The sequence below is a fragment of the Leucopleurus acutus genome (assembly GCF_964270905.1).
Source record: "Leucopleurus acutus genome assembly, chromosome: 1".
Classification (NCBI taxonomy): domain Eukaryota; kingdom Metazoa; phylum Chordata; class Mammalia; order Artiodactyla; family Delphinidae; genus Leucopleurus; species Leucopleurus acutus.
In genome coordinates, this window is record NC_139142.1 from 86,149,361 (window position 1) to 86,167,864 (window position 18,504).

The 18,504-nt window shown below is 48.2% G+C and overlaps 2 protein-coding genes across 9 annotated transcripts in view; one reads left to right on the plus strand and one right to left on the minus strand.

The window, feature by feature from the left end:
* PPIP5K1 (diphosphoinositol pentakisphosphate kinase 1) overlaps nucleotides 1-4,658 on the minus strand; it is a gene marked incomplete at its 5' end in the record, with an annotated part of 44,974 nt that extends 40,316 nt beyond the window's left edge. For all 5 annotated transcript variants that reach the window (XM_082854303.1, XM_082854304.1, XM_082854305.1 and 2 more), the window contains 8 exons: nucleotides 1,448-1,569; nucleotides 1,724-1,885; nucleotides 2,348-2,449; nucleotides 2,582-2,736; nucleotides 3,036-3,121; nucleotides 3,347-3,437; nucleotides 3,883-4,078; nucleotides 4,512-4,658. In XM_082854303.1, coding sequence (XP_082710429.1) covers nucleotides 1,448-1,569; nucleotides 1,724-1,885; nucleotides 2,348-2,449; nucleotides 2,582-2,736; nucleotides 3,036-3,121; nucleotides 3,347-3,437; nucleotides 3,883-4,078; nucleotides 4,512-4,658 — 1,061 coding nt within the window. The remainder of the gene's footprint in view (nucleotides 1-1,447; nucleotides 1,570-1,723; nucleotides 1,886-2,347; nucleotides 2,450-2,581; nucleotides 2,737-3,035; nucleotides 3,122-3,346; nucleotides 3,438-3,882; nucleotides 4,079-4,511) is intronic.
* A 7,544-nt stretch (nucleotides 4,659-12,202) lies between these two features.
* Nucleotides 12,203-18,328, plus strand: LOC309957877 (creatine kinase U-type, mitochondrial; the record flags this gene model as incomplete). Of its 4 annotated transcripts, XM_082833414.1 has the most annotated exons (9): nucleotides 13,255-13,403; nucleotides 14,030-14,228; nucleotides 14,430-14,525; nucleotides 14,901-15,122; nucleotides 15,268-15,353; nucleotides 15,463-15,586; nucleotides 17,433-17,567; nucleotides 17,771-17,896; nucleotides 18,095-18,328. In XM_082833414.1, 9 exons carry the CDS (start codon nucleotides 13,255-13,257, stop codon nucleotides 18,206-18,208), a joined length of 1,251 nt encoding a protein of 416 aa, XP_082689540.1. In that variant the 3' UTR covers nucleotides 18,209-18,328. The 4 variants fall into 4 exon arrangements, with proteins under 4 accessions (XP_082689543.1, XP_082689540.1, XP_082689542.1 ...); XM_082833417.1 differs by lacking the exons at nucleotides 13,255-13,403; nucleotides 14,030-14,228 and adding an exon at nucleotides 12,203-12,253; XM_082833416.1 differs by lacking the exon at nucleotides 17,433-17,567.
* Nucleotides 18,329-18,504: the final 176 nt, after the last annotated feature.

An 18,504-nucleotide genomic window follows, 5' to 3' on the forward strand; every position in this document is an offset into this window, starting at 1 on the left:
TAATTAGTAAGGGGTATGTAGGGGCTTTAACTATATTCTTTTTTTTTTAATTAATTTATTTTATTTTTGGCTGCGTTGGGTCTTCGTTGTTGCACGCGGGCTTTCTCTAGCTGCGGTGAGTGGGGGCTACTCTTCCTTGCAGTACGTGGGTTTTCATTGCAGTGGCTTCTCTTGTTGCAGAGCATGGGCTCTAGGCACTGAGGCTTCAGTAGTTGTGGCTCGTGGGCTCTAGAGCGCAGGCTCAGTAGTTGTGGCGCTCGGGCTTAGTTGCTCCGTGTCATGTGGGATCTTCCAGACCAGGGATCAAACCCGTGTCCCCTGCACTGGCAGGCGGATTCTTAACCACTGCTCCACCAGGGAAGCCCTATATTCTCTTTTATTTTTTGGCTGCACTGTATGGCTTGTAGGATCTTAGTTCCCTGACCAAGGATTGAACCCGTGCCCCCTGCAGGGGAAGCTCGGAGTCCCAGCCACTGGACCGCCAGGACATTCCCACCTTTTTCACTTTTAAACCGTTTTTATGATATTTAAAATACAGGCATACCTCGGAGATATTGTGAGTTCAGTTCCAGACCACCACAATAAAGTGAATATCGCAATACAGTGAGTCACATGAGTTCTTTTAGTTTTGCAGTGCATATGAAAGTTATGTTTACAGTATACTGTAGTATATTAAGTGTGCAATAGCATTAGGTCTAAAAAAATGTACATATCTTAATTAAAAAATACTTTATTGCTAAAAAATGCTAACCATCGGGATTCCCTGGTGGAGCAGTGGTTAAGAATTAACCTGCCAATGCAGGGGACAGGGGTTCGATCCCTGGCCTGGGAAGATCCCACGTGTTGTGGAGCAACTAAGCCCATGTGCCACAACTACTGAGCCTGTGCTCTAGAGCCTGTGAGCCACAACGACTGAGCCTGCGTGCCACAGCTACTGAATCCCGCGCGCCTAGAGACTGTGCTCTGAAGCAAGAGAAGCCACCACAGTGAGAAGCCTGTACACCACAACGAAGAGTAGCCCCTGCTCGCCGCAACTAGAGAAAGCCTGCGCACAGCAACGAAGACCCAACACACCCAAAAATAAATAAATAAATTGACTAAAAAAAAATGCTAACCATCATCTGAGCCTTCAGCAAGTTGTAATCTTTTTGCAATAGTAACATCAAAGATCACTGATCACAGATCACTATGACAAATATGATAGTGAAAAATTTGAAATATTGTGAGAATTACCAAAATGTCACACAGAGACACGAAGTAAGCAAATGCTGTTGGAAAAATGGCACCAACAGACTTGCTCGACACAAGGTTGCCACAAACCTTCAATATGTAAAAAAAACGCAGTATCCGCGAAGCTCAATAAAACGAGGCATGCCTATACAGTAAAAACTTTCCAATTCTCTTCTTTAAGCCCATTCTCCCCAGCTCAGACCACTGTGCCCCTTACCCCAGAATCTTGGCACAGTCATCGTAGTATTTCATCGAATTCTTGACGAAACTGAAGCCATTGACATCACACACAAAGGAGTGACCATTGGCACGAAGGAGGTCAAAACCACAGACCGTTTGCTGCAGGCGATAAAAGCAAGATGAGAACAAGAGAGCCACTCTTCCTTCTCAGCACCCCCATCATTCCACAGCCCCTCTCCTGCATCCCTCCCACCCCGCCCCCCGCCCCCAGCACACACCCCCTCCCCTTCGCCGCCAAGGGGACTTCCTCCACCTTAAAAGCTACGCAGACTTTCCTGGCCACCAGCTTTTCCATGGCAGTCAGCATGACTGGATATCGAATTTCTTTCCCCTCACTGTCTCTTTCGACCTTCCCATCCAAAGCTGGAGATTTTCTGGCTTCAGCATGGGCATAGTCTGGCCCCACTGTATACACCTGCAGGTACATAGCATCACTGAGTATGCCCACAGCTCACCCTGCATATGAGAAGACAATATGAGCACTATGTCTGTAGACTAGTTTCACAGTAAACAAAAACAAAAACAAAACTAACAAATCTCCAAGTTTTATGAACAAGGAGACTGACATTTTTCTTACTGAGCTCTACTTTAGTATCATTATGAAGGTTTCTCCACAGAACTCCAAAACTATTGCCTAGTCCTTACTAAGAAATAACTTATCAACAGTATTCCATTTTCCATGTCACTCTTGCCCTTGCTCTGATAGTAACAATGTAAATACCTACTTCCCCCACTTCTTACCTTCACCTGCATATGAAAGCCCATCACATTCATACTTTATTTTCTACGACCACTTCCATACACTTCCACTTGCTTCCCAAGCACCCCACCCCACCCAGACATTTATAACCTCTTAAATCCCTGTATCCACCATAACCTTGACATCTGTGCCATCTGTTGGCATAAACTCCTCATAGATGTATGACCCTGTCTTCCGGACGCTGCTCTCAGGAGAGTAAACGCTGCTCCGGCTGCCAATCTTCAGGAGAAAAAGGAAGGAAAAAAAAAGTTGCCTCTAACTCGTCCCCAAATCTTCCAGCTTCCCTCCCCACAACCTCATTCTCGCCCTTCTACTTCTCTGCCTCCTCAAATGCCCAAATGTCTCCCATACCTTACGAAAGAGGCGCTGGCTTCCTCCTCCGGCTGAGCTGGGGTAGTAGATGTAAACATTGTGGTCCTCTGCACTCACTGGCTTCTCCACAAAGGGCTTGGGAAAGACGGCTCCATTTACCTCCACCTGATCTTCACCCTCAATCAGGTTGCACTCTGAAAGGTAGGCGTGTGGTCATTCCTAGGGCCTAAGAATACTTCCAACTCCCACTTCTCTGAGTTGTAATCTCCATAACCCTCAAATTGCTATGACCATATCTTAATAATAGATATGGTAATTAATATCTATACAAGAGGTCCAAGGTTCTGCCCAAAGACCCATGGCTCTAGCTCTACCCATAATCCAGTAACCAAAGCCTCACTGAGCCGGGTGGTACATAGGAGACGTCTAGAGGAAGGAGAACTGGGCTAAGTCGTAGAAAGCAGGGCAGGACTGGACAAGGCCAGGTACTCACCCTCAGGCCGGGCAGGGTCACGGTTGAGCACAGCATACCGAGGCAGATCAATACCCTCCTCCTGCAGGATCCGGTACACCTCCCTCCTGTCACCCCCGAATAAATTAGCTGGGAGAGGTGGGGGATGGTGACCAGGGGAGAGGCTAGGGATTTCATTCATTCAGGAATTGGGAGACACCCGTGTACAGAACTCAACAGGGTATGGTACAAAAATTAAGCATGTTTCTTTGACTCTGCCCCTCCCAGAGTGGGTTCTCTAAACAGGCGTGATCTCAGGGCCACCCATCCCACCAGTCAACAGAAAGCTATACCTATCCTGGATGTAATACTGCATAGCCAGGTCATTGATAAGAAAAGGGTTTCGAAGTTTGGAGTAAGCAACAGCTTTGTCCAGAGGAAAGCCTGGGATGGAGAAAGGAAATAGAGAGACCAAAGGAAGAAAGTGAAAGAGACAGTGAGAAAACAGCAAGAGAAATAAACATATTAAAGCTATTAGTTGCCACTGAGCTCCACTACCCATCCAACCCAGCACTCATCCTCCTGCCCAACTTCCCAAGTCTAGAATATCCATCAGAAAAAAGTAAAACAGAAATTATTTTTAGGGTCCTTCCAAAGACCAATTCTGTCAGAGACCTAAGAATCTTAGAGCTGTCCTGAGGTTCAAATATGGGCTTTAAACTACCACCGGCAACTCCTCCAAGATGTAGGGAGAACAAACCCCTTTGCACTGTTCCCTAGTGTGTTGGGAAGAGCTGATGGCCTCTTTACTATTTGACAGTAAGAGCCTCATTTCCCAGTCCAGCATTCCCAACACCATTCCTTCTCATTTTCCTTCACACACACCAACCTTTGGAGTGGAAAGAGATGAGGCAGTGGCAGGATGGCCAGTTTTCCACAGGTTCATTAAGGATCACATCTTCTCCCAGGATGATAACAGTCAGGTAGTCAAATCTGCAGAGTCGCTCTAGGATTTGGGTCATTGGCTTGGACTTGGATTTCTTGGTCATGGCACAGATGCCAACAATGATCTGAGGTTCAGGAGGCTACAGAGAGGAAGTGCTGTCAGGTACTTCCCACCTAAACCATCCCTATCAGGGAACACACTGTTTCATCTCCTTAGGGCACAGAGTTTCTTGCCAGGACTTTGGACCTATGGGGTTAAGGTTACCTCCTAACTTAGGCCTAGATTGGGGTACCTGCAGGTATTCCTACTGCCACAGTAGGAAATGTGTACTCGGGCAGAAGAGTAGGAGAACCAATAATAATGAGACAACAGGACGAGGGCATAAGGGTAGGGGCTTCAAAGAGAGGCAATCTAACCAATCTCCGCTGCCCTTCCCCTTAATCAGAATAGGGTCTGTTTATGACAGGGAGTCTATGCATTTGGGAAGAATGGGGAGAGGTGTCTCCATCCTATGGAATCTCAACTATGACAGGGGTCCCAGAACCAAGTTACATCGTTTTCCCTGGTCTTACCACTTCATCCTCCTCATCCTCAAGGAGCTCGCTGTCACTCTCTTCTGTCCTCATGCCTATTCCACGGGTGCCCAGCCCCTCATCTCCAGCTCCAAGGAAGAAGTGGGCTGTGGCGCTCTCGCCCTCACTGGCCGGCAATGACCACATCCCCGCCGGAGCACCCACTCATCCCGCTCTGCAGTGGAGGGTATGTATCCCTGTTAGTTCAGAATCCAAGCCCCATGGCAGTGCATGGGGATGGGGGATGGGGAATGAGAAAATAAGAGGGAACTACAAGCGGACTAGGGGAAACAGGAAACAAAGCTATGGTGAGAAGGATCAACAGGAAAGGAGGCATGTGGGCTATGACTTGAGATGACTAAAGATCCCTAAGAGAAAATCGAGGTCTCCCTTTTCCTCCCTGCTTACCCCACCCCCAACCATGAGACTGGTAAGAGGATCAGTAGATTAACCCTTACAGTGCTGGCATGTCCCTGATTCTGCCAGCAGGAAAAACCGTTAACTCCAGCAGCAAATGGGAAAGGCAGTTCCTCATGGAAGGCTACTGTTGATTCCTACCAGAAGAGAAGGTCAGAGTGACATTTCAACTTTGGACTCATTCCAAAATGTTCCTGGCCCTTCTCCACTTCCCCACAGTAGTGTTGAACTCAGTGATTTAATTCAAGAGCAGAGGAATAAGAGAGTTCATTTGCCTTTGCTCTTAACCCCTATCTTCATTCCTACCAAGGATTAACTCAAAAAAGCATTGACTGAGGGCACCCTATGTTCTAAACATTAAATCAGAACATTAAAATCCCCTATGCCCCGTCTCTCTTTCATCTGCTTTACCTTAAAAGAGAGATGCTCAGTTCCAGAAAATCTGTTCAAGGAAAGAGGTCTAGTGCTAGTTGGGAAGTTGAGGATACAGGCATCCATACAACAGGCTCCAACCCATTCTCAAACTGAAATTTCAATTTTCTCTCTACCATCTCAGGGTACAACAGACACAAGGCTGGTCTAGCCCAAGGTCCTTCATACCAGAAGCTACAATGGAAAAAATATCCTGCCTAGAGCCATTATCAGTGAGAATATCTTAAGACTTAAAATTGAGTCAGAACAACCTGGCAGTTCCACTTCTGCATACATACACCTGCAGCAGTGGTTCTTAACCAACTGTGATTATACTGTGCAAAGGACATTTGTCAGGAGACACTTTTGGTTGTCACAACTGGGGAGATGCTATTGGCATCTAGTGAGTAGAGGCCAAGGATGCTGCTCAACATTCTAAAATGCATAGGATATACCCCCACAGCAAAGAATTGTCCAGTCCAAAATGTGAGTGGTGCCAAGGTTGAGAAACTCTGCTGTAGAGAAACTCTCCCACATAAAAAGACATTTGCAAGGATGTTCATAACCTTACTGCTGGTAATGGCAAAAACCGAGAACAACTCAGATGTCACAAGTAGAAGAATGGATAAATATAATGTTGTGTTTACAAATGGTTGACTAACAGCAATTATTAAAAATGAATCAGGGGGATAAATTAGGAGCTTGGGATTAACATATACATACTACTATATATAAAATCGGTAAACAACAAGGACCAACTGTATAGCACAGGGAAATATACTCAATACCTTGTGTGTGTATATATATATATATGTATATATATATATATGAATCATTTTGCTATACACCTGAAACTAACACATTGTAAATTAACTATATTTCCATTTTTAAAAAATGAATCAAAGCTATATATAACATGGACAGCTTCCAAATGCAAACTGCAGAAATATACATGCAGGACAATTCCACTTGTACAAATAAAAAATACTACATATGTTTATGGCTGTATACATAATTAGAAGTATAAAAACAGATGGGAAAGAAAGACATCAAATTCATGATAGTGGTTACCTCTGAGCAGAGGGGAAAACAGAACTGAGAAGGATTCAAATGGAACCTCACAACCTTATCTATAATGTTTATTTCAATTAAGAAAACTCTGAAGCAAATATACAAATGGTTAACATCTGTTAATACTAAATTGTGGGGATACGGGTATCTGTTATTTTTTTCCAAAAATGAAATTAAGTCACATCTGCAATTTTCTACATTCTGCAAAAGTTCTCAGAAATACTGACCAATGGCTCTAATGAAAGCCACAAACTCCTTAAGTAAATGGAGTAATTTAGTCTTATAGGTTTTTAGTCTTCAATATTTACTTTCCGTATTTTTATTTTAAACCCTTCCATTACAAGTGAGTTTGCAGCTTCGATTAGAAAGTTATAGCTAATCTTTATATAGATCTTGACCTTTCTAGTCTTCACCATCTGCTTTTCTCTGTTGCTCAACCACCGTGAGGGCACAACATTCTCCTTAGGCTTAACGTTTTCAGCTGTACACTGCAGGTCTTATACATACACACTCCTCCTGATTGTAGCCTGTTTCTTTGAAATCCTTTTTCGTGACCTGACCCAATTTCCATGACTTGTGACATTCCCAAGGTCCCTGTATAGTTTAAGCAAGCAGAATTTTGTTGCACGCTTTATCCTTTCTCTGAAGCAGGAGCTTTCTCTAAGATTCCTAACCCTCCACACTTTCTTCCACTAGGTCTTTCCTGGTTTTCTACTGAATGTACACTGCCACATTCTTGAAATTCTATTATAACTCTATAACAGGAGATGATAATTGAATGGCAAAGGAGAATCTGTTCACAAATATGGAGCTGAAGAGGGATGAAAGGTCTAAATTCATAGTTAACAAAGCAGAAATAGAAGCCTGACAGAAATAGCTATGAAATAAGCCAGGATTTATTTAGATGTACCGCTGCGAGAAGCTGGGATTTAATGTGGTGTTCCAAGAGCCATTGCCCTGTTTTCTGTGCTCTTCTCCCCTTCCCCCTCTCCCCTAATACTTTGTTGCAAAAGAAAACTTCAGACTCTAAACTTCAGACTCTACAGTAGGCTAAAGGGCAGTCTTACTGGGGCCTGAATCAGTGTGGAAGGGAGCGAGGGGAGGGGAGGAAGCAGGAGATAGTATAATAGGTAAGGAGAGAGGGAGGGGCAGGTGGGCAATCTTCTCAGGAACATCTATGTTAAATCAGATCTAGAGAAGGGACTGAAGGAAGGGTAAACTGTGTAACTTTTTTATCCCTTAGAATTTAGGGCTGCCTTCCTAATCCTCTAATTTCTTTAACCACCATGCACTTCTGCACTTGATGGAGGGCTCCATCAGTGATGAAAGAGAAAGGTCAGTACAGGGTCAGGCGGGAATACTTCCAACACAGTTAAAACTCCTCAGGCCACAAACACTATCTCCTTCAACAGTGGACCCCTTCTCTCCTTCTTGATGCACTTTTTAATGCTTCATACATACCCTTATTCTGCCACTGATGAACTGTGCTGATGCCCTTGTTCTCGGTATCAACTCACTCATACTGCCTTCTTTCCCCAACTTACTAAAAGGACTCTTCATTGACTCCCCTAACTACTGCCCCCTCCTACATCACTAATCAACCCATCCAATCAACAATACAACTAATCCTGTCGCTCATTGACTCCCCAGCCTTAAACAGTCTTTCAAACCCTCAGATGAGTCACCACACTTGGTAACAAATTTATATGGAACCCTCAACGCTCCCCCGCACAGACTGTCTGAGAGCCACTCCTTCCCAACCTGCCTTCCCTCCAGGCTCACCTTCTCTCTCCTCCGCAACAACCCCTTCCTCCAGCCGAGCCTCCGGTCTGACTCCACTCCCACGCCTCCTCACACAGACCTGCCCGCCCTGACCCTCTCCCCGGCAGACTCCCCTGGCTCAGCAGGACCCCTTCTTCCTCACGCAGACCTTCACACGCCCATCTCTTCTCTCGCTGACCCCCTCCTCTGCGCTCTCCTCACTCAGCTCCGGGTCACGAAAACCACCTCCCATCCCGACTCCTCTAGCCTTTTGCCCGCCCCCGCCTTCCCCACCTCACTTTCCCTTCGCTGACATTGAGGCCTCTCCGCTGGGTCTCTTTCTAGAGCTGCCCCCAGCCGCTCCTAACCAGGGCCCTTAGCACCGAAGGAGCCCACTCTACCCAGTCCACCCCCTCAGATACCGCCCCCAGCCCCCAGCCACTCCCCCACCGCCCCCGGCCCTCACTCACCCGCCTCCCTGCGCTCGCGCACCCGAACCTGCCGGCAGCGACACCTGACAGCGGCCCAATCAAAGCACGACTTCTCTTCGGCGCCACCAATCAGCGGAGGGCGCGCACCGGCAGGAGAGTCAGGCTGCGTTGGCCGGCGCTTCTGCGCGGAGGATGGTGGCCTCTAGTGGTTCTGGGGAGGAAGTGCAACCTGTTGTTCATTTTCTGATTTCTAACTGCGTCGCCACAGTCCAGATGCTTGGTCTAGACAGAGAATTTCCAGTGAGAAGAAGTGGGGGGAAGCGAGATGTAGAGGAAGAGGCAGAGTCTGTGCCATTGCACCTCCATGAGGACAAAACCAAGTCTTCTGTTCGTTTTGTAAAATAAAACGGGATATGATAGACGTAGAGATCCAATAAATGTACGTTGCAAATGTTAATGGACTAGAGGAGTGAAAGGGAGGCTAGAGACAAAAACAGAGACAGAAACAAATCAGAAAGTTAAGGGAAGGAAGAGAGACTTACTTATGGAGGAGACAAGACGATGGATGGACTTGGAAGGCTGAACAAGTGGATTCCTATCTCCACACTCTGCTTGCCCTCTTGCCTTTAATAGCTGTGCAGCCTTAGACAAGTCATTGAACTTCCCTCAGCCCCTCTTTTCTCACCTGTGAGAGAGTGGGACTAGAAAACCCTAACTCATAGGGTACTGATTATATAAAAGCATTTTGTGTATGTTTGTATTGTTATTATCTTTGCATCCTCACTCAGGTTTCCCTGGTCAAGACTATTCCAAGTTCTGTTACCCAATGCAAGTTTGTGTGCCCAAAGCACAGTGAGGCCAAACAAACAGAAAGGCCAGAGTTTGGAGCAGAGAAAGGTTTATTGAAGGGTCGAGCAAGGAGAACAGGTGGCTTGTTCTCAAAAACCCCATTAACTCCCTGATGGTTTTGGGGAAAAAGTTTTTATAGGCAAAATTTGGGGTGAGGGCTGCAAGTATGTGACCTTCTTCTGATTGGTTAGTGGTGAGGTAACGGGGCGGTGCTCCAGAACTCTGTTATTCAGCCTGAAGTTACCATCTTCCATGTGGGAGGTGGGGTTAGTTCCTGCAGAAGAACTCAAGGATATTGTTATGAATATTCCTCTGGGAGGAACCAAGATCCTGCTTTAATTGCTGCACTATAGTGTTTTTTTTTGTTTTGTTTTGTTTTTTTTGCTGTACGCGGGCCTCTCACTGTTGTGGCCTCTCCCATTGCGGAGCACAGGCTCCGGACGCGCAGGCTCAGCGGCCATGGCTCACGGGCCCAGCCGCTCCACGGCATGTGGGATCCTCCCGGAACGGGGCACAAACCCACGTCCCCTGCATCGGCAGGCGGACTCCCAACCACTGCGCCACCAGGGAAGCCCTGCACTATAGTTTTTTGATTGTCCCTCCTGTGTTTCTGTATCCCTTCCCTTCCCTGATTAGCAACTGTTTGAATCTGCCCTTGAAACTCTGGAAAGGTCAAGGAGGCTGAATGAAGCCTATTTCTTACAAACAAGAAACAGGGACACAGAAGGGATTTGTACCTGGGAGGGACCCACAGCGTCCTGCTCCATTTTGTCCCTAGTGTAAGCAGATAGGTTAGGGGGTCACTGGAGAAAGAGAACCAGGAATGGCTTTCTTGATATGAGAACCCATTTTGGCCTAAGCCATTTTGTGATATAAGTATGGCCACAATGCTTGCCTTTGAACAGGTCTCAGTAATTAATGATCTTAAGGGAGGGAGTGCAGAAACAAGGGAGGAGCAGTGAAGAAACAACAGTGCAGTCTTGGGGCAGGGCCCTGATTTCTTAAAGGATATACATAATAATTCATCTTTGAGCCCCATAGGGTCCCGCTCAGTTTCACCCCTTCATGAATATGCATGTATCCTTAGCTGAAGACTTCCCAGATTTTGCTGTTCGGGGAGACGCTGCTTTGGGAGAGATCCCTGGTGTTCTCCTTACTTGTGGCAAGTAATAATAAATCCTTCCTTCTCCTGATCTTTGGCTTGGTTGGGTTTATTGGCTTGACACCCACCAAAAGGTGAACCCAGTTTTCAGGTAACACAACTGCAGAACTCCATCTATTCTCTGATTATTGCTCTCTTACCAGGAGAAGAAGGAACTGATGGACCTGGAAGAGAGGTAATTGGCTACTAAGGCTACCCACAAATGAGGAAGAAAGGAAAGGGAGCACTAGGGAAGCCTGAGAGGAATGAATGAAATGAGAGTAAAGGGATGGAGTGGGGTCTCATCAGTGAGGCCAGTGGACAACTTGAAGGGAATTTCTTTTTCTCAGATCCTCTCCCTTAAGATTAACAAGTATCTTGCTGTCTTGTGGGTACACCAAGGTAATGATACTGAGCAGGGCCCTGTGGGGCTCCTGGGCACAAAGACTCCCTGTGTCCCCCATGTCTTTGATTACAGGAAATAGCCTTCATTCAGCCTCCATGACCTTTCCCTACTTCCAATAGGCAGGTTCAAGCAGTTGTTAATCAGGTAAGTGAGAGGATGCAAGACAAGAGAGAAACAGTCAAGAGAAACAGTTAGTGCAGCCTTGGGGTAAGGTCCTGGTTCCCCACCAACAGACACACACAAAGATATCTTTGAGCTGTCTTGCAGATACTGAAACCCCCTCCAGGTGGGTATGCTGCCCACAGACCCCAGAGCAGCTGGAACCTGAAGGTTGATGTTGCTGACTCCTACTTACCTCACCACCAACCCATCAGAAGAATGTAAGCCCAGTCACTGCCTTGATCCTTATCACCTACCCCCCACCCCCCCCACCATGAGCCCTGACTAGAAGACCACTCCCTATTCCACAGGGAGGGGGGCACAGTTCTTGAGGTGCTAGCCTGCTGTGTTCCCTCCAAGAATAAAGCTACTATTTCTTTCTCCTCCAAAACTCTGTCTCTGTATCTCGTTTCGGCATCAGGAGAAGGAAGGATTTATTATTACTTGCCACAAGTAAGGAGAACACCAGGGATCTCTCCCAAAGCAGCGTCTCCCCGAACAGCAAAATCTGGGAAGTCTTCAGCTAAGGATACATGCATATTCATGAAGGGGTGAAACTGAGCAGGACCCTATGGAGCCAATATTTTGTCATCAATACCTGAAAGAATGGGCTAATGCCACCATGCCTACCCCATCTTAACTGACCCTGCATACTGAAGCCCACATCTCTATTTCAGCTCCAAGCATTCATTCTCCTTCTGCCAGGACAAAGGTCAAGTCATACTCAAGTCACACTTGGAGATATGGGAACAAAGCCCTCTCAAATATGAATATGCACCTTGTGAGGAGGGAGGAGAAGGGACCAGGTGGAAGGCAGAGATTCCTTGGTGACCCCATGCCCTTGGACACCCCTCCTTACAGTCTGGATTAAACAGCATTAGGGAGCCAAGAGAGGAAACACATGTGGCGGTTGGGGACCTGTGCCTGCCTGTTTCCGTCCTACACCTCGTCATCTCGCCACACCCTTCACGTCACTTTACACTCCCCTTCAGCTCAGGAACTGGGAGCTACAGAGAGCGGGGAGAAGGGAGAGGAGGAGAAGGAAGCATAATAATTCCTTGCCCAACTCCAGCCCCACGCCCAGCACAAACAACAGGTAGGCAAGCCTGCCGAGAATACTCAGAGGGAGTCCTGTGAGCAGCAAACTGGTCGGAGCCTGGAAAAGACTCTGAGAAGTAAAAGATCAAAGGTGAAGTAGGAGATGGGGAGGAGGGCAGAGGAGGGGGAAAAGTGGGGGATCATGAGAAGTGGAGGAAGGACAGAGCAGGGCTTCAGACTTGGGGGCACTGTGGGGGCGGGCAACACAGCACAGATGGGGTAAGAGTTCCTGTTTCCCTGATTTCTCTCCGGAATCCTTCCACAACCTTATAAGGAGAGCACAGGTGTGACAGGGAGGAGCTTTGGTCCTCTTCCTGGTTCTAAGGAAAAGGTGACCTTGAGGCAGCTGGTGTCTTTCTCAGCGTCTGCCTGTGTGCTTTCTCTTTGTCTTCCTCTGGTATCTGTGTTTATTCCACTGTTCCCCGAGGCCGCCTCCCCTGGGAAGATGGAGAGGTTGCTGAGGCAGGCCGAAAAAACGAGAAGAGGTTGGGTAGTGTCACGCTTTCACACCCACAGGGCGACGAAACGGGTTTCCTATTAAACCGGGAGGCTTAGGGGAAGGGTGTTCGGGTCTCTCCTGTCCCCTTGGGTGCTGTCCTCTACTTGGTGCTGAAATCTGGGCGACCTCATCTCAGGTGGGCCCGTTCCCCGGCCTAGGGCTGCGAATCTCCAGTCCTCCTAATCTACCTGGTGGGTGGTGCCTGCCCTCTGCCCCCGCACACCTAGGGCCGTGGCAGGCGGGAAGGCGGGGCCTGCATGAGCCCCACCCCTGGAGACTGCAGCTCTGCTTCCCTCTCCTGCGCCCGACCGCCGCTAGCTCATTGCGCCTCTCCTGCAGCCTGGTCGGCACCGGCTTTCACTCCCGCTCCAGCCTCCATCCATTTCGGCTCCAGCCTCGCACCCACCTCCGGCTCTCAGTCAGCCTGTTTGCATCCTCCCTCCCGGTTCCTGCCCTGAGCCAGCTCCTACTCCGGGATTCTGTAACCAGACCCTCAAGCCATGGCTGGTCCCTTCTCTCGTCTCCTGTCTGCCCGCCCGGGGCTCAGACTCCTGGCTTTGGCTGGAGCTGGGTCTCTAGCCGCTGGGTTTCTTCTCCGCTCGGAACCTGTTCGAGCCGCCGGCGAACGACGGAGGCTGTATCCCCCGAGGTATCAGTGTCTCAGGCGCCCGGGTGAGGGTGGGGGTGGGGGACGGGTAGTTGCTGACGGGGATGGAGATGGGGACCTGGGCAATAGAGAAGGGCTATAGTCACGAAGGCTCTGGAGTACAGGCGCTGGACAGTCTGAAAACCTCAGTGGGGGTGGGGATGGAGGCCAAAACCATAAGGTGAAAGCATTCCTGAGGACTTGGAGCCCGCAGTTCCCACCCTCAAGGCCAGCTCTGGCCCTGTGAGTTCTGGCTGCACCTACCCTGCCCAAATTCCTAATTGAGAGACCAGGAACTATCCTTTCCGCTCTCCTCCATCTCCTTTTCCTGCTGTTCTCTCCCGTTTCCTGAATTCCCCTCCTTAGTCTTTCCCCTCCCCCCATCCCTAATGTCGTGTCCATGGGAGGAAAGAACTGAGCAGGTCTGAGAGAATTGAGCCTCCAGCCAGAGGAAGCTAGAACTCTTGGGAAAGAATAGATCCTGAAAGTCCCTGATGAGATTACCAAGGTTTAGCTCCCTCTAACCTCCCCTCCTCCCAAGGAACAAAGCCAGACATGCTCCCAGCTGAGTGCACTAGGTCTAGGCCCCCTGTGCCCTCCCTCCATGGTTACTGGTACCCCCTCCCTAGTGCTGAGTACCCAGACCTCCGAAAGCACAACAACTGCATGGCCAGTCACCTGACCCCAGCAGTCTATGCCCGGCTCTGCGACAAGACCACACCCACTGGTTGGACGCTAGATCAATGTATCCAGACTGGCGTGGACAACCCTGGCCACCCCTTCATCAAGACTGTGGGCATGGTAGCTGGTGATGAGGAGACCTATGAGGTAGGGGGCCCCCAGAGTTCCCCTCGTGACCCAATTTATCTCCCCAGTAATCCCAGCTCCTTTCCCCTAAAGACCTCACTTACCCTTAAGACTGGACCATCCATACTCATGTTTTCTCACCCAGTGAAATCAATCCACAACTAAACCTTGGGAAGGGATTCCCTCTCCTTAACCACCCTCTTCCTCTGAACTGCCCCTCAGGTATTTGCTGAGCTGTTTGACCCTGTGATCCAAGAGCGACACAATGGATATAACCCCCAGACGATGAAACATACCACTGACCTGGATGCCAGCAAGGTAGGTCAAATATTCCACTTCTGACTTGCATTGCCTTATATACAACATTCTGTTTCTCCAGTCCCTTCAACCATAATTATACCCTGACTCATAGTCATTATACTGCTGAGCTTTTAGTCTGTCTGGGGAAAGAATTGTATGTTCAGGAGCAGCCTCTGTAGAGAGGAGAGGGCGGATGAGAATGGCCACCCCCCAAGGTGGGCAGGTTTGGGGGAGGGTTTACAACGCCCTTTTGGTCGGAGTGCTTGCCCAATGGGCTTCCTCCAGTGCAGGCAATGAGGACCCCTCTAGTCCTTAAGGTCTCTCCTTCCCAAAGGCCCTCAGCTCCCATCCACTGTGTTTCTGTGACTTACATTAATTTCTCTGATTCCCCAGATCCGTTCTGGCTACTTTGATGAGAGGTATGTATTGTCCACAAGAGTCAGAACTGGCCGAAGTATCCGGGGTCTCAGCCTGCCTCCAGCCTGCACCCGGGCAGAGCGACGAGAGGTGGAGCGTGTTGTGGTGGAGGCACTGAGTGGCCTGAAGGGTGACCTGGCTGGACGCTACTATCGGCTCAGTGAGATGACAGAGGCTGAGCAGCAGCAGCTAATTGATGTGAGGGGCTTTGAGAGCGAGCTGGGTGGGAGGGGCAGATGGAAAGAAGAGTCAGGGGAGGCTGGGCCAGATGAGGTAGATGGGCTCTGAGAAGCCCAGGGGCTACTGTGAGGATTCTTAACCCAAGTCCCTTTACTCTCCCCAGGACCACTTCCTGTTTGATAAACCTGTGTCCCCATTATTGACCGCAGCAGGAATGGCTCGAGACTGGCCAGATGCTCGTGGAATCTGGTATGAGGCTTAGCTTATCCCCTGCCCCTATAAGTGCCCTTTTTTTCCTATCTCCCCCAATTCTTGCCCTGCCTCTTAATCCCTGTCCCTCCCTCTCTCCTGCCTTCAGGCACAACAATGAGAAGAGCTTCTTGATCTGGGTGAATGAGGAGGATCATACACGGGTCATCTCCATGGAGAAGGGTGGCAACATGAAGAAAGTGTTTGAAAGATTCTGCCGAGGCCTCAAAGAGGTCGGAGAAGAGTGTATAAGGGAACTAGGTGGGAGGACTTGAGGAAAAAACAAATTTAAATAGGTAGATTGGGGCTTCCCTGGTGGCGCAGTGGTTGAGAGTCCGCCTGCCGATGCAGGGGACACGGGTTCGTGCCCCGGTCTGGGAAGATCCCACATGCCGCGGAGCGGCTGGGCCCATGAGCCACAGCCACTGAGCCTGCGCGTCCGGAGCCTGTGCTCCGCAATGGGAGAGGCCACAACAGTGAGAGGCCCGCGTACCACAAAAAAAAAAAGAAAAAGAAAAATGGTAGATTGACCATATAATTTATCAACCAACCCAGGATACTTTTGATGGTGAAAAGGATCACCACCAGTCACTCTAGGACAAGAGGTATAAATCAGAACTGTCCAGGGAAAACCAGGATATGTGGTCACCCTAAGAATAGGAAGAGAGAAAGAATGTCAGGAGTCTAAGGAAGTAAATAAAGCAGTTGCCAAATAATGCAAAGAAGGAGTAAATGAGATGGTGGCTCAGTGCCTGGGGGGTGTGGTGTGGGATGGTGGGATGTGCAGATAAGGAAAAGGTTTAAGCCTGGATGGATGTAAGGAGTGAGAGATTGGTATGTTCATGATTCTAATGTAACCACCCAGTTGGGAGCCAAGGTAGGCCTTAACTCTGGATTCTGTCATTCTTGCTAAAGTAGCATGTCTAGATTTTAAGCTGAGAGTAGCAGGGAAACCAGGGAAGGTGGAGGATGGAATGGCCTAAGTTCCAAAATGCGTTGCTCTGCATGAGGAGTTGAACTGAATCCTCAGTCCTATATGGATTAGGTCTCCATATTCAATTCCAGATTACAAATCCCCATAAACCCAATCCTTATTGTATTTTCTCATGTATACAGTTCTATTTTGAACTTGTAAAGGGAGAGAGCTCCTCTTCCGTTTAGATCTTGGCTGGGAAGTTTCTGTTATTTTTAGCAAGTAATAGGTAACATATTAGATTAGTATTCTCATCTGTAAAATTGGGAGAGTAAGACTTCCTACATTTTAAGTTGTGGGGTTTAAGTGAGATAATGCATGTAAAGTGCATGGCCTGTAATAAGTGTTCCCTAAGTGTTAACTGCTGTTACTATTCTAGATGGAAGAATTTCCCCTTGTTCATCATATACAATATACCCCTATGCCATGGTTCTTTCTGAACTAGGAACAGCGTCCCCTTTCTCAGGTTAGGTAGTGGTCTTCATGTCCATCAACTCCGGCAGATCTCCAGTCTCTTCAACTCTAATAGTCATCTTCATGATTAGGATGTTTACGTGAAACAAAAACATGCTTCCCACACTCCTCCCCCACCCTCCACAACTATGAATCCGGCTCTTCTGCTGCATTTTCACCTTCCTCTTGCTTTCTCACATGTGCTCTTTCCACAGTTAACAGGCTCCCTTGCCTCTTCCTGTTGCAAAGCCTACAACCTCATTTTCTGGCTGAAAGAACCTTCCAAGCTCTAGGCTCATTAGCAAAGTAAAGATGTCAATGCATGCAGAACTCATTGAATAATCGATCTTTTCTCAGTTCAGTTTACCACCTCTGTTCATCTCCCTAGATCATCCTTAATGCATCATTCCCTCAGGTTTCTCTTCTTCCACACAGGATATTTTTGCACAATCTCATCATTATGGGCTTGCAACATCAAAATTATCTTTTATGCATGATAATGAGCCATTTCCACCAAAAAAAAAAAAATCAGTGTCATTCTTTCACATCCCAAGTCTTTGTTTCTAGACATATTTCTAGAGTTCCTGTGGGTCTAGCTAAGGGAAGGCTAGCATATCCCTGACTTTTCACTAACAGAGCCTTTCTGCACTCAGGTGGAGCGGCTGATCCAGGAGCGTGGCTGGGAGTTCATGTGGAATGAGCGTTTGGGATACATCTTGACCTGTCCATCTAACCTAGGCACTGGACTTCGGGCAGGAGTGCACATCAAACTGCCCCTGCTAAGCAAAGTAAAGGAGTTGTGGAGTTAGAGGGTTGTGAAGGAGGAAGGTGGCTGTGTATGGGTGGGAGGGATTGGGCATTTTGGAAAGGAGCAGACATGGTGTAGCTAAAGAGTCAAGGGGAAGAGCTCTGAGTGGGTTCAGGGCTCTTTCAGGTCGGACCAATCTCTGCCTCTGTTGACCCTGCCCCCCAATCTCTATCTCCCCTCTAGGATAGCCGCTTCCCAAAGATCCTAGAGAACCTAAGACTCCAAAAACGTGGAACTGGAGGAGTGGACACAGCTGCCACAGGCGGCATCATTGACATCTCTAATTTGGACCGACTGGGCAAGTCAGAGGTGAGATTCTTAGGGATTCGGGATAGGTCTGTGGGGGTTGAGATGTGACAGGGAGTGAGCCTCAGGAATGTAATAGAATCTGAAATGAAATTCAGGTTGATTGGGGAGGGAATTGGAAACGAGTTCCCAGAGCAGTCAAATCAGTGCGGAAGAAAGTCAGATTGTGGGAAGCAGAGATCAAGGGTTAGTGTCCTTCAGGTGGAGCTGGTGCAGCTGGTCATCGATGGAGTAAACTATTTGATTGACTGTGAACGGCGTCTGGAGAGAGGCCAGGATATCCGCGTCCCTCCGCCTCTCCCCAACAAGCATTAACTCCCATCCCCAGCAGATGACTCAAGACTCCCAGGACCTCTGCCATTCTAACAGTGGCCCATTCTCCTTACTCTGGATCCTCCCTTTCCCCCCTCACTCCCTCTGTCCTAGTAAAGACTACTGGCTACGCTCCAGTTGTGTTATTTCTAATGGTGGGATGAGGAGGAACTAGCCTCCAGAAGAAAAAAAAGGCAGTGGGATTATTTGTGATGGAAAGAGACTCCAGATATGGCATGCCAGGAACACTGATTCTCAGGTGGGTGGAAAGCATTAGCATTTTACCCATATTCCTCATC